Genomic DNA, 21,651 nt, shown 5'->3' with positions numbered 1-21,651 from the left:
TTAATCGAACGATTATCGGGGATCACTAGTAGCGGTTGTATTCCAATCCTTTTTCTTCTAGATCTCTGTTGTCTATACGTTTTGAAAAGCTCTTTGTTTGATAGGATGTACGAGATTCATTTTTTCCAAGTCGTCAAAATCAGAGTCATTCATGGCTGCATGTCGGGAAGATGAACCTGTACATCAGAATAATTATCAGTATTTGAACTTACAAGGAATAATAGTTCAAATTCCCAGTGGAATAATTGCTTTTAGATCAGTAACATCAGTAACACATTCTTATACATGATCTTCATCTACATCACCAATCATAGCTTGATAGCGGTAGATCTTGTTCTGAAAATCATCCAGAAGCGTAGCATCACCTACTTTTTCATATGGTCTTCATCATCACTTTCTGGAGTCCACTCTTCATCTATTGATAGCGAAGCTTCGAGCTTGTTGACCTCTACGTCGAAATTACTTTGGCGATTGAACATTGGAAGCATTTGTACGTTATCACCAAAACTATTACGAACTAGAACTAGTTATACGAACTAGTGGGTTTGTTATGGTGGTGGCATGCTTGCCTTTATATGGACTGGATTCCGATGAAGGATGCCCGATGAGTACTAGCATTCATATCTAACGATGTGAGAGATCTTGGATTATGAGCATGCTGAATATTGTTAACAAGTAGATGGAATTCAAACGAGCCTGGCATACCCTTATTCACGGGAGCTCTAGGGAGAATTCCCTATAGAGGACAATAACAGATCTAGAGCTGACAAAATAGTCAGATTTCAATATTCTTGTTCAGGAGTGGAATCAACGATAATACGAATTCACGTTGCTTTGCCAGTTACCTTTGCTCATATCAGAAAGTTGAAACAAAACGATCAGCTTCACTTCGATGGAACGATGTAAGCAAGATTTAAGCTTGCTGCTGGATAATAAATAATTTTACGAATTTCAGTTTATACTCTACTGAATTTTCTAAGATTGAATTGTATCGAGTTTGCGATGTACTTGAACTCATCTTTGTGATTAATATGAATTTGTTTCACCAATCTCGTACTTTTTGTTTTTGTTGACAGATTCGCATGCTTTCATAATTCAATTGAAAGAATTTAGCGAAAACATTTAGCATGAACCAATTTCGTACCAGAACAATTCGCTCATTCTAAAACAAGCATAAGTCGGTAATCACTTCCTCACACTGCGCTACATCAAAAGTTTCGCAAACAACACCAAGATTAATATCTTTATTTTCATGCAGTTCTTTATTGAAGATAACCTCACCGGCTTGTGGAAACAAAGTATATTCAGCGTATTTATAAACACGAATTGAAAATATATCTACCCAAATGTATTTTTGATCCTTTGATCAAATAGGTCTATATAAAAAGTTGAGCATTGTGAGTTCTGCATTTCTTTCAAAATAATTAGTAGTTTTTGTAAATTAATTGATAGTTGGTTAAATTCTCGAATACAAAATGCATTTGATTTCGGTCGAACAGTGTATGAGCACCTTAAGACTTGGGTAAAATCCCAATATACAGCTTGTTATAAATGGTCGTGTAAAAATTATTTTCTACGTCCCGCGGCAAAGCGAGTTTTTGTTGACATTAGTTCATTGATGTTCGTGGAGGTGGTTACAAAAGTGATTCGTATATAATGTGCGTCATCAAAACTTTATGTTGAGTTTTTGATAGCTGTTTCATTTAAATTCCTCCCAATTTTATTGCAAAAGCAAAAAAACAAAACAAACGCAAAACAGTGTTGTGTGATAGTGTTGAAATACCGAGAGACAAAGGAGAGGCGTAACACTAGAGGTTTGTAAATAACATTCGCCCGCTGTGTTTTGTTTTCTTTTGAAAACAGCTGATAAAAACTCGAAGGAAATTTGTGCTCAGTGCTTGTGTTTGCTCTATTCTATGGAACAAATATTTCATGGAATAGTTTCAATATTTAGAAAGAATATTCCATTTTGAAGTTCAATGAAACAGCTGGATTGTTTTCAATTCATTCGAATCAAAAACAGTCCAAATCAACCCTGTTAGCATAAACGGTCGTAAAATAGCGGTAATTGGATGTCGACACCTATTGTCTGGATGATAGATTTGTTACTTCAATGAGCTCGAATTTCAATTATCGGGTAGAAGATAATTTGTCTCGGTTGTTGTCCTTTCACGGGGCGTAATATTTAGATGAGTTTACGTCAACTTTTTCTGTTGAAACATTAAATATATATGCTATACAAGGGCACAGTGGAGCCTCCACGATTTGCTTCAGTTGTCGCTTCTCTTTATGTTTAGTTCCACGCTCCGCATTTTGTATGTTTTTCATTTCGCTTCGAAACAGTAGTGATTATCTGATGATTTGGTGAGTCATTACTATTCGTACTTTCGCGAGTTCGTCACTTACCGTTGGAATTTGCTAGCGTTGTCTGTAGGGCTTTTGTAATAATTATTATTTTGAAATTTGAAATTTTCAAATATTTTTGAACAATTGTGCAAATGTTTATTGAGTTCATATACCCATACAATTATTCCTTTTTCTAGACCACAACCACGTCATCGTCTGGCTCCGCCTAGCCGCTGTTGCAAAAAAAACATGATAGCGGCAAACAACCATCGCAGCACTAACAATGATCCAACCGAGTCGTCAGAATCGTCCCCTATAACGGGGACAAACAATGGAAGTTCGTCCAGGATAATCCGACAGTTCGGTAGCCTGTTTCAATCGTCCACACCGCACACGGAAAACGCAGGCTATGTTGAGTTTGGGAGCATATCCGATCCGGAAGCTCAATCCGGGCGAACGCTTGGCACATTTGCCGGTGTGTTTTGTCCAGTAGCGTTGTCTATGTTCAGTGCTTTGGTTTTTATACGTGTTGGTGAGAGTTGCTGCTTCCGCTGTGTTTTCGCACATCAAATTTGAAATTGTTTCTTATTTCTTTCGGGGTAGGTTTCATTGTTGGAAACGCCGGTCTGTACATCACGCTGTTGCAATTTGTGATCGCCTATGTCATTTTACTGTTTACCGTTTCATCTGTTTGCGCCATTTCCACCAATGGAGCCGTTGAGGGTGGTGGAGTTTATTGTGAGTATAGCCGAGATAACTCGTTGTTTTTATACAGTGATACAAACTCGTATTCGTACGTCATCATGTAGATCTCTTTTCACTACTTTTGTAAGTCGAAAAATAAGCTTTCGAAGCATTCTATTTAGATAAAGTCATAGAGTCACATTAGAGTAAAAATGTATGTTATCTGTCTTCAGAAAGATGCTTTTTATTTCTTAGAATACAAGTAGTGGGTTATATCTGATATAACCGCAGTGTGGACGTAGGACTATCGCTAGAATGGTAATCATTTGTTTGAAGTTGCATCTGAGGGGCTTTAACGCGAAAGACATTCATCCCTTAGTTTCCAAAGAATGAATGAATATTTTGAAAGAACGCTGAAAGTTTTTCTTGTTAGTGTGTGAGTGGATGAGTATAGATATTAAATTTTCTGAACAAAGATACACATGGAATTCAGCCCTTTTGAACTTGTCCTGAATAGAGCCGACGCGCCTCGATTATACGCCCGTGTTCGGGGACACCTATTCCGTTCACCAAAAATGCATGCGAGTAAAAAAGTACTCACAACTTGCATGTATCTCAGCTGTACGGCACCCGCCATGTTTTTGGTGCCAACATCTCAAACGTCAAAAGTATTTGTTTTCTTCATAACAGCGATCCACGTTGACGGCTTTGATCTTTGTTGACTAGTTTAGGGGAGCGTCAAAGAATAGCTGATTTTCGGTCGGAATGAACGTTTTCAAAATTATAATTGTGAATGAAAATTAGCTTTTCCATTTCAAATCAGTATTCTATTTGAATCATAAACATTTTTGTTTGGAGGTGGTGAAAAAGTCTCATACGAAAATTGTATATGAAGACAACAGAACAGTAATGTGATTGGGAGAGAAGAGCATAATACATAGGCGTGTGAGCGAGACCATTCTCATGTCACATAGCAATTACAACTTAATGGATTTATGGGCGAAGGTAGAAAGTGGACCATTGCGATTTTTACGACACCGATTAACAAAAGTGGCATGAGGAAGAGTGCATTCACTTGTGAGACACTATCATGAGCAACGCCGATACAACCTTTGCTATTGCAGGCCAATATGAAATGCAACAGCACGTGTGTTCAAACAAAGAAATTAAGTGTACAATGAGCTTTATTATCACATTACTGATCGACTACTCATCCGTATTCGGAATTCTGATCGAGTCAGAATTACCCGAACGGATAGCAATTTTGCATTCTGTAATCCGTTGAACTCAAGTCCCATGGAGTTGTGCAGATGTGACAACCTTGCCACGCAATTCGACATAGACGACTTTAAGCTTCGTGTTCCATCTCTGTAAAGCAAAAATGATAATAGATTTTCGAGTGGAATTAACACGCCATCAAATCAAAAATTATAAATGATATATACCCCTAACGTATCAAGTATTTGTGCTATGTACAAAGTAACACATGCTCTGCAAGTGCGAAAAATCTTGAACGGAAATTGTATCTGATGTTATTTTTTATTTAACAACCAAAATATTTACTAGAATTAATTTATATGGCCGAACAAAGTTTGCTGGGTCAGCTAGTCGTTTGTATGAAATGACCATTTCATTGAGTCGAAGTAGAATTATTAACGCTTGAAGAAGGAATGGATTCCTCCTCGGGAATACTTAGCACAAATAACACCCCCTTACCACTAATTGGAAACAACGATCGATTGCGGCATTCGAACATAAATGATTTTATAACTGCTGCTTTCATCAATGTGGTTTCTTCAATATGGTGAAATATCCTCTACACCATATCAAACATTCGTATTCTCCACTATCAAATCCATAGTCACTGGCATCCATCTGTATCGAATTACCATCGATACTTCGGTTTCCGCTAAATGCTTCGTTCAGTCCGGTTGCAGAAAAGAAATGTGATTGGGAGACAAGAGCATAATGCATAGGCGTGTGAGCGAGACCATCCTCATGTCACATCGCAATCACAACTAGTTGGATTTCTGAGCGGGTATCAGCTTAAATACAGATTTGTGTGATTTCAATAGTCTCTTCTCAAAGCAATGTTTAAGCTATTAAAACATATTTTTGGCATGTAACGCATATAACGCGTAGACATTTTATCTTTCGAATGAAGTGGTTATCATATCATTTCGTTCAGGAATTGATGCTCAGAATCTTGTAGTTCTGGCATGATGCTCTCGTTTTCGAAACTTTGAACTTACACCCAGTATAGAAATGAAAGACGTAGTCCTACTTCAAAATAGATTGTAGATTAGCGAATGTATGAAAATTGACTCAAACTCATATTCGTACAGTAATTGAAATTTCAATTCAAATTCAAAGGCTAATTTCTGGATTCCATCTTCAGTATGGTAACCCTTGTTCATTCCAACAGTCTTTAGGTGCCGTTATCTACAAGCTTTTTGGTGTACACTGAATTCTTTTTTACACGACTGATGCGTGCGCGCAAAACTAAAATCACTTTAAAAAAAACCCCTAATATTGATCAAATCGCGTAATTTCAAGAGAATCACGTAAAAAAAGATTGCCCCATCACCGGCGTGCGCTCGTCACAACCGCACTCGCAAACGCTCTCGCGTAAAATAAAATCACGCAAAAAATCGCATAAAAAAGAATCCAGTGTATTTGGGAAGAATATTCATCCATCAAGTGTTTTTCAAGATCCTCATTCTTAGAAATTTGATGGTTTTTAACCTTCCTACGCAAATCACTCCCTTGGCTTTTGATGAGAATAATGTCGGGGGATTGTGGTGGTAAATAACTTTTGAGCAATTATAAAGTAACCATGTGCGAACATCATGTGCCTTGTGCTTTGGGTCATGGTATTGGTAAAACTTCAATGCACGATACAATCCCATTTTTTGACACTTTCCTTCATATTTCCCTTCAGGATGTTCAAATAAACATTGTGATCCAATACACCATCGATGAAAACCACATTAGCCAAAAAGGTTCGTAATGTACCGAGGAACAATTTAAATGCACGAGCACCAAAGAAAAAACCGTTCATCGGCAAGAAAAATCAGATCTCCAATTGATCAAAAACTCCGATTGATTTTCTCCTAAAGCGTCGTGCACAAATTACGTAACGCTAAAAATCCAGATTTTGGACCCCCCCCCTACGTAACGCAATTTCCTATCTCTAAAACACAGTAAGTAACAGTAACGCAACCTCGACCCCTCTCCCCCCTTATCGCGTTACGTAATTTGTGCACGACGCCTAAACAGCTCGTAGATAACGGCTAATGACAGCTATAGTCTGTTACAATGGACAAGGGTTACCATACTAAAAATGGAATCCTGAAATTGATCAACGCCTTCGAAATCAAATTAAAATTTCAAATACCGTACGAATATGAGTTTGACTTAATTTTCATACATTCGCTATCTACAATAATTTTTCAAGAAACAAAAAGCATCTTTCTGAAAACATAGCGTAGCCTTTATTTCTCATGAAACTATGACTTTATCTAAATACTACATGGGCTGAAAAGTCCCGGGATTTTTTTAATGAAAACAATGGTTTTTTGGGCAAAGTTGTATTTATTCATCAACATAGTTTCCATCGAGTGCAATACACTTGGTATAGAGCCATTCCATGCCAAACCGATGAAGTAGTTCTCAGATTTTCGTCAATTTTGTTCTATATCGAAAACATCAGACACGTTTTTTTATTTCTTTATTAGGGTGCCCATTTACATTTTAGGGTGGTCCGAAAAATCTATTTTTCCACTTTTTCCTAAAAATGCCTTTTTTCAAAAATTCATAACTTGAACCACTGAACCGATTTAGATGATCGACATATCAAATTGAAGCCAATAAGCTTTATTGAAAAAATGTCGAGTTTGCAGAAGTGGATTTTATTTTTCTAATTAGCTAAAACTACAGAACAATATAAAAAAATATAATTTATTCCTCTCTTTGCCTCGTCGGTATTATCCTTGTCTGGAACAGTGCCTGTGGTGGGTCGTAACAACTACATCGCCAGTTGATGTAGCAACGGTATCCTTTGGTAGTGAGTGCCTCCTTGCTACGTTAATAGCTCCTGTAATGATCTTATCTCAACGGGTACTAAGTTCTGCTTATGTAATAGGAAAGGAAGGGAGAATGGACAAGTGGGAGTAGGAGATGCGACCTAAATAATAGCGCTTCTTAGGAAGACATATATGGGAAACATAATTTTTTATAATTATTAATTGTAGTCGTTTTTTATTGTTCTCATGGCTTTGAACTAGAGGGTAATATACTTTTTATATTTTTTCTTGAAAGCTGAGGTTTTTTACATAACATCTGAATCTGAATCGGTCCAGTAGTTCAAAAACTATGAATTTTTGAAAAGAGTCATTTTTGGGAAAAAGAGGAAAAAGTTGATTTTTTGGACAACCCTAAAATGGAAATGGTCAATAAAAAAATAATAAAAATACAGTTCTAATGTCATGTTTTGAGATAAAGAACAAAACTACCACTTTTGACGAAAATTCGGGAACCACTATATCGGTTTGGCATGCAATGGCTGTATAGTGAGTTTCCAACATTTCGTTTACTTTTTCTGTAGTATGAAACGTTTAAGTCTTCGAAATATGCCTTAGTGTCGCTCTGCAGACTGTTTATTGAACTGAGGAGTGTGGTAATGGATTCACGTTTCATTCTTTGTCTCAAAATAACGAAAGAAGTCCACTCGATTACGCTTCAACAACGCCAAACAGGCTGTTGAATCACAAACGCGCCGCTGTTTTTGGTCGATGATCAGCAAACGTGGTACCCATGGCGCGGTTAGCTTTTTCATGTCCAAAATGTCATGCAAAATGTATCCCACTGGTTCTTTTGAAATGCCTACGGCCTCAGCTAACTCGCATAACTTTACTTTACGATCGTTCAAAACGGATCGATGCTCTTGTTTTACGATTTCTGGATTCGTAGTCTCTTTTGGGCTTCCACAGCGATGTGCATTTGCGGTGCTTGTACGGCCCATTTTAAATTCACTAAACCACCGATAAACTGTTGCTCTTGAAGGGGCTGAAGCGGAATAACATTTCATCAACCACTGCATGGATTGTTCAGGAGTTTTTTTTTTCATCAAAAAACAATGTTTGATCAAGATACGGTATTGGTTTTTTTCATTTTCTATACGAATGCTCAGGTAGTGATACTTAAACAACTGTAGTTTGTGAACATATAAATGAAATGTCATGAAACTTCAAACATAAGCTAGTGACAGATGAACCTCTCAAAATGAATCTTGCTAATTTTCTAGTGGCGCCATCTGTTGAAAAATCTTGTTTTCGACTAACAAAAGTAGTGAAAATAGATCTGCATGGTGCCGTACGAATTCGAATTTGAATCACTGTACGATTGAAATCTATTCCTTTGAACCAGTTATGATAAGTCGCACACTTGGACCGGAGTTTGGTGGATCTATCGGGACGCTATTCTTCCTGGCGAACGTTGTTGGATGTGGGCTGGCGATAACTGGATGTGCTGAAGGTATAATTCAGAACGTCGGATCGACAGAAGGACAAGGTTCGATCCTCCCGGATGGGAGATGGTGGCGCTTTCTGTACTGCAGCTCCATCAATACGCTAATGTTGCTTGTGGTGCTCATCGGCGCGGAAATGTTTGCCAAGACGTCTATGATGATCCTAGGTGTGGTGGTCGTGTGTCTGATATCGACGTACATAAGCTTCTTGTCGAAGAGTCCAATGGAAGTGGCAATACCGGCGGAAAATAGTCTTGTTCAGAATGCAACTCATAAGGTGTTCGGGAACTATACGGGAATGAACATCTACACTCTGGAGGAGAATTTATACAGCCACTATGGACAGGACTATACCTCAAATGGGAACGAGGTGAATTTCGCCGTCGTATTTGGCGTCCTGTTTTCTGGTGTGACCGGGATAATGGCAGGAGCAAACATGTCAGGCGAGCTTAAGAATCCCTCACGCAGTATTCCCGCTGGGACGCTTTCTGCAGTTCTATTCACGTTCCTATGTTATATCCTCCTGTCAGTATGCATGGCTGCAACAACGCCTAAATTCCTGCTACAGAACAATTTCTTATTCCTCGGACCAATCAACCTGTGGCCCACCTTCGTTACAATTGGAATCCTAACGGCTACATTCTCCACAGGACTGAGTAATCTCATCGGATCCAGTCGAGTGTTGGAGGCATTAGCAAAGGACAAAGTGTTCGGCTCGTTGTTGAATTTCGTAGTGAAAGGAACGTATAAAAACAATCCGATAGCAGCCGTCATCGGGAGTTGGGTTCTAGTGGAAGCCATCCTCCTGATAGGATCGTTGAATACGATAGCCCAAATCAACTCCGTCCTGTTCATGTTGGCTTATCTCGCAACGAATCTTGCCTGTCTAGGAATTGAAATAACCGGAGCGCCAAATTTCCGCCCCACGTATAAGTACTTCACGTGGCACACAGCCTTCATCGGTCTCGTTGGAACCGCTGTGATGATGTTCGTCATAAACCCAATCTATGCTTCCTCCAGTGTCATTCTATGTCTGCTACTTGTGATCGCCCTTCACCTGTTTTCGCCAGCCTCACAGGGCGTGCAATGGGGTTCTATCTCGCAGGCGTTGATGTTCCACCAGGTGCGAAAATATTTGCTCATGCTGGATTCGCGCAAAGACCATGTGAAATTTTGGCGACCGCAAATGCTGCTCCTCGTTTCCAGCCCACGATCCAGCTGCCCGCTGATACACTTCGTCAATGATATGAAAAAAGGTGGCCTGTATGTGATTGGTCACGTGAAAATTGGCGAATTTTCGGAGAATGATTCCTCCAATGATCCTACAATTGAGGAATACACGCAGTGGCTGTCGCTGATTGATCATATGAAGGTTAAAGCGTTTGTGGAGTTGACTCTGTCCAAGAGTATTCGCGAAGGCATACAGCATCTGATCAGAATCTCCGGAATGGGAGCCATGAAGCCGAATACAATTATTCTTGGGTTTTATGATGAAGAAATGTCAAAGGATTTCTTTGAGCAGTGAGTGCGCTTCTGTTATAGATTTAGTTCCCATCAATGATATTATTTTTTTGTTTTCCAGTGAAAGTTCCCCATACAAAACCAGTGAATTCGATGGCAATGGAGTGAAACTGTTCCCATATAGACGTTCTGGCGAGCAGAAAGTGTTACTACCGACGGACTACGTTCAAATAATCGACGATGTGTTGCGAATGAAGAAAAACATTTGTCTGTGCAGACATTTTCATGGGTTGGATAAACAGATGATCGCCAAGAGTAATCACATCCGCTATATCGATGTTTGGCCGGTGAATATTTTTGAACCCAAAAACGAGGATCCGTTCGATGTGGTATCGTTGTTTATGATGCAGTTGGCCTGCATTATCAATATGCTGCCGGTCTGGAAGAAACTGGAGCTGAGAGTGTTTTTGTGTGAAACGGAAGCGCAACCGGAGCCCAGGTAAATTAACAGATTGCATTTGATTGGTTTTTCTTGTGCTCTTATACCGTCTGTCTCACTGTTTTGTCTGTATTCTATATTTCTTTACCATACCTTGTTTCGCCTGCGATTGTACATAAATACCTATCGGAACATTTCCTTTCGTAATGGTTGTTTTGAAAACATTAACAGTAACTTTCAAATGAACAGCACACCCTTCGAGCGACCGGCAGAGTACCGACTGAATCAACTGTTGAAATCATTGAGGATTTCCGCTTCGATACATCAGGTTAGTCTCCTTTGATATATTATCTACACCGTTTCTCGAAAAACTACCTAAAGAGCTGAGAGTAACTCTACGCCAAAATATTCGAAACTCGGTCTCAGACTCATCTCAAGACGATTACCGAAACCGTGAGACTCGTTATAGGATGCGGCACTAATTTTCGTCATAAGCCCATAAGCCCATAAGTTCTGTCACAAGCCTTAATAACCGTCAAATGCGCTGATGGAGAGATGTGATATTGCTAAAAAAAACGCGTTAATTGGAAAATCCGCGTAAAAAAAAAACGCGTTAATTGGAAACAACGCATAAAAAACCAGGTGTACTGGAAAGACATCAATGGAAGGATTTCCCAAAATACGTCTTGTCCAATTGCATGATATTTTTGCTGAAACGTGATAAAAATTTCCTTTAAACATTCGTTCTGGTGTACATCTTGATTGATAACCAAACCAGAGGGCTTGAACCATGGCTTAGAGATATCCTCACAGAACTTTTTTTTATGTTTGGAGAATTATTCATGGAATAGTACCGATTGTATCCGAGAATGTGCGTATTCGAAAGAGGGAAGTAACTTTCGTCGTCCAGTCGTCCAAAACAAAAAAAAAATCCGGAATATTTTCTTATCAATCAGCGGCAATGGAATTTTATCGTTGAAATTTGTTTCTCAGTGTATTCCGGGGCTCTTATCTTCAATGTTTTGCAGATCTCCTTGTGAGAACAGTGGAACTTTTTTGTGGCACCCGTTGGCTCAGTGAATCCTTGTTGTTGAAGGCACGAGAAAGTGAACTTTTGCGTTCCTAATTTTGGCTGGTCCTCCATTACCTTGCTCGCGAGAAGTTGTTGGGGATCTGATTCTGAGCTCGTTTGTTGTTTACCGTAGAGAAATTGAAAAATTTAAGTTGTCACCCGTTGGAACGTTCGTGATATCAAGCCAATTTTTGATTTCTTCATAAGATCGGAAGCGTTCTTCGGAAGAAGCCGACGCCATGGACTGGAAAAAATAGTAATCTGAGGGGCCATGTCTGGGGAATATGGCAGATGAAGCAGTTCAATCTTTCTGAATAATTAATTTTATTTTCGGTGGTTTTCTATGTTCTGTACCATCCAAATCAAAATCAATGCTTCAGAATCATTTAAACATCTTTTCACACATGTTTACCGATTTAGCATATACGTCGTTCGAAAAATTTCAAAAGTTTCAGTGCCTCTGAAATCGCGGAAAAAAAAGTTAGGACAAAAAACAAGGTGATTTTCGTAATCTACGTTTTATTTTCTATTTTTCACATAATCGCCGTAACGTTCGAGTCATTTTTCATAGTGTGGCACGAGTTTTTATATTCAGAGCGCGAAGTGCGTAGCGTCCAACTTTTTGAAGTACAGTTACATCGTACGTATCGCGTCACGAATTTCTTCAGTGTTATCGAATCGTTGAACGCCGAACGCCTGTTTCATCACCGGAAATAAGTGATAGTCGCTAGGGGCGAGGTCTGGGGAGTAAGGTGGATGCTCGAATACAGTCCATTTAGGTTTTTTCAATTGCTCTTGAGTTACGCGAGCAGAATGGGGCCGCACATTATCGTGGATGAGGAACACTGCTCAAAGTTATTGATGGGTTTTCACCCAAAAAATCATGATTTCAATTTTAATTTACTCAAATACAAAAAAAAATATATATATATCTTTGCAAATCACATATTATATAGAGTGAAATTCGTTCTTTAAAATTCCGCCAACAAACATTTTTTATGTTTGCCCCAGATAGAATGACAAGCAATTGAAGAGAGCGTATTTTTTTGGGAAGAAAAATCAATAGTTGAAATATTGACAAGTTCTGCATCGCAAAATGTGTTTCGAGGACAGTTTGCATGTAGAATTTGAAATATAAAAGTTAGAGCAGAAAAACTGTTTTTTTCATGGTGACCCTAACGTAACCGAGAAAAAAGGCGCTATATCAATTATTTCAAGAGATATAAAAAAAACTTTGTTCAACAAAGATGTCTCAAATAACTGGTACTATAACATTGGCGAACTATGTTTAGCTCTATCTATGAAGATAAGAAAGTTATATTTTTTATTTCATCGAAAATTTTGGTCACCCTATTTTTGATAACTAAGACAGTTTTTGTCTAGAGAATAACTGTCGAGCTCCAAATGCTAATTTCCACTTAAATGCATCTCCTGGACCATTGTGCATTGTGCAGTGGAAAGAGATTGTCTCCGAAAAGGTTTCAACTCTTACTGAGTCAGCAAACAACCAAACTGACCCCTTTAACAGAATATTGTGTAAGACTTCGTACCCGGAATAAGACATTGTACGATTTGCTCATGGATGAATTAACCTACGTGAAGGTCGAATTTTCAAGACAAGAATGTTACATGGTAACGGCTAAGGAAGATGTTCATGCGAAGTACAAATAGTTTTAGCTGATAAAGTCGCAAAAAAAAACTCATCGTCAGGCAGACAATATGCATTTACGACCAGAAAACTAAAGTTGAGAAATACTGAGTAATTATGAAGGGAAAACTGAAGGCAAAGGCTAAATTGACCAAAAACCTCATTCAAATAAAATTTGGTGGAATAAGATGGCAAATATGATGGGCGATAGATTTGTGCGCCACCTAATGAATTCCAGGAAAACATGAAGAATTATAAAAAAAAACTATGGATGGGTTATACCTATAATAACCGCAAGGTTGATGAAGAACTACCATTGGCTTAGTAATCATTTAAGTGTATTGATTAAATTATTGATTAAACCAGTGATTGAAAGAAACAATTTCCTAATTCAATTGCGAACAAATCCCGATTTAGGTCAATTCATGCATTGTGATAGGTTACGTTCTTCGTTGCAAGTCTGACGTATGAAATAATGCCTTGTTCATTTCATTCATTATCGTTGACATTAATATATGAGCGGAAGAATGGCTAAATGATCAATGTAGTTTACATTTCCCTCTGAAGTTATTGCATCTCCAAGTACTTCTCGTACTTCTTGAACCGCAAGTTTGCTTGATTTAATGAACTTCTAGCACTCAGTTTTGATTTTGACATGTAAATTTAACGCCTATTGTTCAATCGACGTTATCGACGTAATCGCAGCAAATTGTTATCAACACATTGCCAAACGGTATACGTAGAAGTTCAGTGAGCTACAAAAGTACCCGCACCTTGCATATATTTGCAATGCCGATTTCCCTAGACTCGTTAGTTTAGAAGTCTGTGTTAGGGAAACTCGTTCAAGTCTGCGGATTTGCAACGCCGATTTCCTCAGGCTCCTAAATTTTGAAATCTGTTGTAGAGAAACATATTCCGGTCTACAGAAATGCATGCGAGAACAAAAGCAGCCGAACCTTGCATCTATTTTGCAATGCCGATTTCCTCGGGCTCATTGGTTTTGAAATCTGTGTTGGAGAAAAACAGATTCCAGCGATCGTACATCAACCGCTGCGCAATCGTAATTGAGTGGATTTCCGAGCGGGCATTCGTTCATATATAGATTTGTGTGATTTCAATAGCGTGTTTTCAAAACAATTTTTAAGCTATTGAAACAAGTGTCCGGGTCAATAATCAACATTCATATAACTCTTTGACATTTTGTCTTTCGAATGATTATCATACCACTCCGTTCAGCCGGCAAAGAGATGTTAACGTTCAAAACCTTCATTCCAAGCGTCACGCTTTCGTTTTCGAAATGTTGAATTTACACCCCGGTACAGAAATGAAAGACGTAGTCCTACGTCAATACACTCCGCATCACATGGGCAAACGTGAACGCTGTGATGCGCGGTGAAACTAATCGCTTCGTTTTCCAGGTTTGGGAAGCGACACTGAAAATAATGGATTTTCAGGATGAATGAACACACTTTTAAAATAAAAATTATGAATGAAAATTAACTTTTTCGTATCGAATATGTTTAGAAAAATGACACGTTCTTTCGCAAATTGTGAATAAATATTAAACGAATAATCTGTTTAATTTTTACACAACCATTCCATGACAAACCGATATCGTGGTTCCCAGATGTTCGTCAGAATTGGAAGTTTTGTTCCTTCTGGTAAAAATTAGACCAATTTTTTTACGTAGGACTAGGTCTTACATTAAGGGTGCCAAATTAGAAAACAGGTCACGTTTTTATGAAATAAAGTTAACGTTAATACTTATTTTTGCTGCGAACGGAAACTAAAAAAAAAACTAATACAATCCAGAATTACGAAAACAAAATTCAACTTTTTTGCAAGTATAATATTTTTCCAAAAAAAGCTCATTGGCTTCAATTTGATATATCGATCGTCTGATTCGGTCTAGTAGCTCAAAAGTTGTGAATTTTCGAAAAAAAAAGTTTTGGAAAAAGGGAAAAAAATTTTTTTTGGACCAGCCTAAAATATACATATAAATGGCACCATAATAGGATAAAAAATTCACGAAAATCTGAACCCCCATATTGGTTTGGCATAGAACGGCTGTATATTGATATACATTCAAGGCGTTTTACTTGGCAAAAGAAATCTCAAATAAGTACTACTAATAAAAATGATGCAAATACACCTACTTTGATATGGCAAAATCACCTCTTGGAACGTTTGTGCCATTCAAGAAGACTATTTTTACATTATAATGAAGAGTATCAGTAAAAATATCAGTAAATTTATCAAGAAATGGTCAAGTAAGGATCAGGACGCCAGGTTTGATCAAATAACATGAAGTAAAAAATTCATTCCAAATTTAAAAGCAGTCTCGAGAAAGAGTTGGATTTAGAAATTAGAATTTGGAACAATCCTTTGCTTTAAGGTTTTAGCGTTTTCTGTAATAAATATTGTGATTAAGTGCTCATTAAATGATTTATTCTGAGAAACGAGTTGTTCCAGTACGTTTTTTTCCATCATATAATACATTAAATACCTTCAACCTTTCGCTAGATTCCGGAGTGGAATAAGGACATGGATTTCCCCATGCACAGGAATATTCTCAAGCAATTTACCAGTAAAAGTGACAGTAACCAGGTGATAACGGAGGAGAATGTTAACCGTTCCAAACTGTTCATGCAGAGGTAAAGACAAACACAAAAATGCATTAGTACTTCGACACTCGATTCGTTTTCCCTTTCTATATTTCCAGAGTGAACCAAATAATTCGCGACAAATCGAATGCTACGGCGGTAACATTCATGTATCTTCCCGAACCTCCCAAACTCTCCACGATTGATTACAAGGAAAAATGTCACAACTATCTGGATCTGCTGACCGAGCTAACGTCCGATCTGCCTCCGACCATATTGGTTCACGGAATAAACGCCGTGACGTCCACCACACTGTAGATCTCCTCAACGCTAACGATAGGCGGGCATTAGTCCTGATGTGATACCCAAGCTATGCATGTGTGAACCGTTAGACGAATGCAATAATTTTGGTAGTACAGCTTAGATATTACATAAATGCTATCGTGCTTGATATATTGAATACTGTATTCTCGTTCCAGGGAAAAGAGTACAGTCCATGGCTACTGAAACGTCTCTACACAGTATCTTTCCCTTTACACACCTATATTATGGTATTCATAAATTATTCGTTTGCCGAGGAGTACCATTTACTACTAGTACAGAGCATTGTTCTATTCATCATGCTTATAACAGAAATACAAATAGTTTCAATTTTAGTTTTCTGACTCTTATACATGATATATTTGGCAGAATATTGCATTACGTTCGATTACACTTTAGTAAATTTAGTGAAAGCATTCCTTTGTTTGTGACTAGAAACTGGCAAACGGTTAACACAGAGACAGAAGTATATTAGCGAGTAGAAAAATGAGTGCTGTCGCTTAGATGTAACGGAATTAAGCATGCATTATAGTATTACAAGAAAACATACCCCGATTGTGATCCGCAAAGAAAACTCATCTTTCAGTGTAGTGTATGATCGAATTATAAATTAAAATTTATAGATGTGTAATATATTTTACAATGAAATTTTGTTTGTATATTATTCTTTCACCCCCATTGGGCAAAATTGCCTAAGTCGATTTTATAGACATCGATTTCCTGCAACGATGGAGGCACATTTCTTTCCTTCAATTCCTCAGGATATGTCCAAAATTGTTTACACTCAGAGCATTCTTTCGCGCGATTCTCAGCAAGCTTGTCGACGAATTTCTTGGCCGTGGACTCAGTGGCAATCAACTTTCCAACGAGCTCATCAGTTCGTTTACTCTTCTGGTATTCGATCGAAGCAGCTGTAATCGATAGGTATTGGTTTTGTTCTAGGTATGACATTGAAATAAATGCTTACCGCGTTGTTTAATTTGCACTATTTCGTCTGGCCGGTAGTGACTGTAACGACATGCAGCTCCAAATGAGCATTCTTGGGAGGTGAGCAACGTTCGACATGGTTTCTTTGTGGCTATTTCCCGCAATACCTGGCTTGTATCTGTAGAATAGACATATCATATCAAACGTTCATATTAAAATGACAATGGGTGGAAAGGAAACTTTCTACGATGAACGTTTTAGAACATTCCTGGGGGAAAACCTTGAATGTACTGAAATTAGTGCATTAATATTATCAAAAATCATAACTCCAGATTTTTTTGAAAGAATTACTTTGCTAGATTATGAAGTAAAATGATTAAACGGAATTAACGAAGTGTGCTGCTGCATCGAATGCCGAGACCTTACCTTTGAACCTTTCGTAGTATGCTGCCTTGTTGCGCCCGTGTGGAATTCCCTCGTTGTGCCTTCTAACAATATTCGGATCACGTTGAATATGTTTGTGACAGTAATCACAGTAATATTTCTTGCCCATTTTATTAAAATTGTCTGGGGAATTTGCAACATTTATGAGAAACACATTGGTATTTAATGGCACTAAAAGAGAATGGCATTAAAGAGATCTGTAGCTATTGGTGGATTTATTCACCCGAAAATAGATGTAAACGGATGAGAATATATATGATTAAACTGACCAGACGTCCCGCGTTACGCGAGACAGTCCCGCATTTCAACAAAATGTCCCGCGTAAGATTACGTTCCGCGAAATGTCCCGCATTTGGCAAAAGAAACGAAAATGTACCGCGATATCAATATACAGTAGAACCCCGATTATCCGCGGAATAGTCTGGCTAGGTCACCGCGGATCACGAAAATCGCGGATAATGCAATAAATGACTAAAAAGGAGATGCAAACACAATATTTCAGCATGATAACTATGTTTTATCAATAAAGGAATCATTAAACTATCCATCTATAAGGTTGTGTACACTAGAAGTCAAATAATGTGAAAGTCATGACCAAAACAAAAATCCAAAATCCTACACCTCACTGATAATTTCCAGGAAAGTCCATAGCATTACTATGGAACTCGCTTTCGCGGATAACCGAGGTTCCACTGTATTTCAATATTACAATTTGATCATGTTGATTTTATTAAATGAAGAACCTCAAAAAACTCTTATTCGGCAGACTGTTCAAGAGAGCTTGCAATGCATCCAAAGATTAATACGTAGAGCTGGTTTCATTGCACCGACAGTGGACTTTTTGTTTAGAGAGTGTCAAATGGGAACGACAGCAACAAAATTAGAAAATGATTTTCGTAAAAGTCCCCTATTGATCCGCAGGGAACAACGTGAGTCAGACGAAAAGTTCATTTTTGGTCCCCTAGCTGGGTCAGGGCCTAACGTGTTAAATAAGAACTAGTGTATACGGGACAGGAAGAGGCAGGGTTGTTTGATGAAGTATCGTAAATGAAGCGCTTGGCGGCCTTACGGAAGTTGGCCGGAACCTCAACCATGGCCGATGAAAAGATGTATGTTGGCGTGTTCTTTTGCCTTTTCGTGGCTTTGGTGGTCGGCTGTCTCTCCATTTTGGCTATTCGCCCAAAAGTTTTCTATCGGTCGCAGCTGAGGGATGTTGGGAAGGTTGGCGGTCTTCGCGACAATGTTTATCTCCAGCCGATCCATCCTCCAGTGATCTTTTGACATACTGGGCAGATACCAGGTTCGGTATGAAGACTACATCACCTTCGCAACTTCCGGTGCGCACTTCATACTGTATATCTCCCAGTTCACCATATGACTCGAAAGAAGAGCGGCTTGGACATTCCCTTCTCGTTTGTCAGAGAATAACCTTCTTCGAGAACTTGATGTGGGTGATATATTCGTCGCCATCGCTTACCTAGGGAACGTAAAGTATGTGGCTCCCTGCCATTCGTTGAATTCAAGCATCAAGTACGTCTTGTCTTTCATTATAAGTACGAAAAGAAGTTTTTCACCAATGAAAAAAAACTTTCGCTTCTTTCACCGGAAAGAAGTTTTCATCAGTACCTTAAGCTACTCCTTCTGGGTGATTGCCTGCTACGCGTCTCGTCTGACGCTTTCGCATAAATATGTCCATTTTGGCCAGATTCTCCTTCACCATTTGGCCGGTTGCTTCGATCTCCCGGCTTAAGAAGCGGCAGGGAGAGGATGTTGTATTTACTAGATTGGCTATTCTGGCGGACACAAAGTGCCTCAGGATGTCCAACTCCTTCGCTGTGAGGTGGAGCTGGCAGTATTAAAAAAAATCATCAAATTGCTTGACACTGCTGCTGTTGATGCGAGTCAACATCCTTGAATCATTTCTGTTGTAGGCTTAATATACGTTAGATTTAAGGAAAATTTGTTCCATTAAATTATCTTTTGTAGTTTTTTTTCATCGCCATCCGAAATTAGTGCATTTTTTTCAATACGGTAAAATCGATGAAAAATGGATTGGAATTTTCGAGCATTCCATTCGATAATAGGAAGAGAATTATAGAATTTGAATCGTGCTTGCCACATTTAAATGCTCTGACTGAGTGAGTGATTTTCAGGCGTAAACAAAATCTAAACCACCGCAAAATCACAACTGAGTGCAGATACTTATAAAGAAATAATACAGATCATGTTTAATTGCAAGGACACATGTTGAGAGTTTCACGAATAAATGAGACTCTCTAAACTATGATTTATGTTCACATAACGTATATAAATAATGTTTTGTTTTTTGTGTCCCGCGTTAGACCTTTGACCATCTGGTCACTTTATATATGATGCACTTCTTCAAGGTAGATAAAACGACTTCTAATAATAAATTCAGGCATATGTAAACGCTGGTAAGAAATCACTAAAGTTTGAGGCAGTTCTACTTCAGGTGAATAAATTCACCGAAAATAGGAATACAGTGACTCAAATCCGTAATCGTACTCCACCATACAGATCTCTTTTCCCTTCTTTTGAAAGTCGAAAACAAGCTTTCGGAACGTTCTATTTAGATAAAATTATAGTGTCATATGAGAGTTAAAAGGTTTGCTGTTTTCAGAATAATGTTTATTATTTCTCTAAAAATGGCGAATGTATGTGCTAATGTTTCAATTGGATTTGAACCAGCGTACGATTATGAATTTGAGTCAATTTTCATACATTAGCCATTTTTGAAGAAATAAAAACCATTATTCTGAAAACAGACAGCAAACCTTTTAACTCTCATATGACGCTATAATTTTATCTAAATAGAATATTCCGAAAGCTTGATTTCGACTTTCAAAAGAAGGGAAAAGGGATCTGCATTGTGGAGTATGATTACGGATTTGAGTCACTGTATATTCATTATATAAGTTCGCGCTAGTTTATGCGATTTCTATAAATCTATATTTCTTCACCTGTATATATCACTAGTCTAAACCCACCGAAACAGATTATTTTGTTTAGCCAATTCTTGCTTATATATGAACTTGTTTGTAAACAAATAAATCCAAATAAATGGATTGAAGAGTTCATTCATAACGTCAGTTTCTATTATTCATTATGAGTTCCCTTCGAAATTCAACGCCAAGACTTTTTTTTTTTTTTTTTTTTTGTATCTGCTCGAGTCTTAGTTGTTATGACAGACTCAAAATTGTAAAGGGCTGAGTTGCAGTGACTATATTGCCCTGTTTATTTTTCCCAGTGGGTTCAAACGGATGAGGCTAACTTGTAGCACCTGTTTCAGTTCCAGAAATAACAGAATTTTTACATTATTGATGTGTGTCTAACATTTTTACAATTCAAGCCTGATATCTTCAAGAAAATCACAAACTTCTATGTACATATTAACATTTTTTGTTTTAAACAGAGCTATTAAAGAGTTGAACTTGCCATCAAATGAATATTTTGAACGGAAACGATTATGTTCGGGGCAGTGTAATATTACATGTTCGCTAGTTTCAGGTTCATCGCATAATTCGCAATTTTCGTCGTTAATTATTCTCATTTTCGCTTTCCAGAATTTTGAAAAATTGTGTCCTGATAGCAGTCTGTTCAAGGTTCTTGTTTGTTTGTTAGTCAAATCTTTATTGTAAAACCATGGGTTGTTTTCGAATTTGTTTTGAAATTGAAAAAAATGTTTGCCTTTTTCTACAGCGTACTCTTCATACCACAAGTTACCATCATTAATCATTAATTGCTTACATTTCCAGAGAGCATCCTTGAGCAGTATTTTGTTGGATATGGTCACGCTGCTGTTCAAAGCAACTTTCGCTAACTGATCCGCAATTTCGTTGCCTGTTATATTTATATGACTTGGTATCCATTGTAACGTTGTTTTCCATCGTATAGCCTTTTGAAGAATTTCCATTACTATCTGGGGTACGTATTTACACTTTTGATGTGATTGCAATATTTCACACGCAGATCTTGAATCTGTGTAGATTACTGCAGATTCAAGATTTTCTTGGTCAATGATATTCAATGCTACACTTATTGCCAATAGTTCAGCTGTTGCAATGCAACATTCTGTTTCTAATTTTATTGAATATCTTTGTTTTGAGAATTCATTATATATACCAATTCCGCAATTATCGTTATTTTTCGATGCATCAG

At 37.9% G+C, this 21,651-nt stretch overlaps 2 protein-coding genes across 16 annotated transcripts; one reads left to right on the top strand and one right to left on the bottom strand.

Moving 5' to 3' along the window:
• Positions 1-1,589: 1,589 nt before the first annotated feature.
• On the top strand, positions 1,590-16,749 carry LOC129774537 (solute carrier family 12 member 9). Of its 6 annotated transcripts, none has more exons than XR_008742732.1 (9): positions 1,590-1,814; positions 2,544-2,878; positions 2,950-3,084; positions 8,458-10,078; positions 10,140-10,517; positions 10,707-10,785; positions 15,701-15,831; positions 15,900-16,190; positions 16,260-16,749. XR_008742732.1 is itself a non-coding variant. In XM_055778285.1 (8 exons), exons 2-8 carry the CDS (start codon positions 2,596-2,598, stop codon positions 16,096-16,098), a joined length of 2,844 nt encoding a protein of 947 aa, XP_055634260.1. In that variant the 5' UTR covers positions 1,590-1,814; positions 2,544-2,595; the 3' UTR covers positions 16,099-16,749. The 6 variants fall into 6 exon arrangements, 1 of the variants encoding a protein (XP_055634260.1); XR_008742728.1 differs by having other exon boundaries at positions 10,689-10,785; XR_008742730.1 differs by lacking the exon at positions 1,590-1,814 and adding an exon at positions 1,908-2,064 and having other exon boundaries at positions 10,689-10,785.
• LOC129774541 (zinc finger matrin-type protein 5) lies at positions 16,682-20,610 on the bottom strand. Of its 10 annotated transcripts, XM_055778295.1 has the most exons (5): positions 19,099-20,446; positions 18,542-18,949; positions 17,455-17,595; positions 17,069-17,206; positions 16,682-17,012 (listed from the first exon to the last, which is right to left on the bottom strand). In XM_055778295.1, the coding sequence occupies exons 2-5, from the start codon at positions 18,636-18,638 to the stop codon at positions 16,771-16,773; spliced, it is 618 nt and encodes a 205-aa protein (XP_055634270.1). In that variant the 5' UTR covers positions 18,639-18,949; positions 19,099-20,446; the 3' UTR covers positions 16,682-16,770. The 10 variants fall into 10 exon arrangements, with proteins under 10 accessions (XP_055634270.1, XP_055634271.1, XP_055634268.1 ...); XM_055778296.1 differs by lacking the exons at positions 18,542-18,949; positions 19,099-20,446 and adding an exon at positions 20,481-20,610; XM_055778293.1 differs by lacking the exons at positions 18,542-18,949; positions 19,099-20,446 and adding an exon at positions 20,454-20,605.
• Between the last annotated feature and the right edge of the window lie 1,041 nt (positions 20,611-21,651).

The sequence above is a fragment of the Toxorhynchites rutilus genome, chromosome 3 (assembly GCF_029784135.1).
Source record: "Toxorhynchites rutilus septentrionalis strain SRP chromosome 3, ASM2978413v1, whole genome shotgun sequence".
In the NCBI taxonomy this organism is placed as follows: Eukaryota; Metazoa; Arthropoda; class Insecta; order Diptera; family Culicidae; genus Toxorhynchites; species Toxorhynchites rutilus.
The sequence above is the reverse complement of the archived record's forward strand: the minus strand, read 5'-3'. Positions and strand labels throughout refer to the sequence as shown.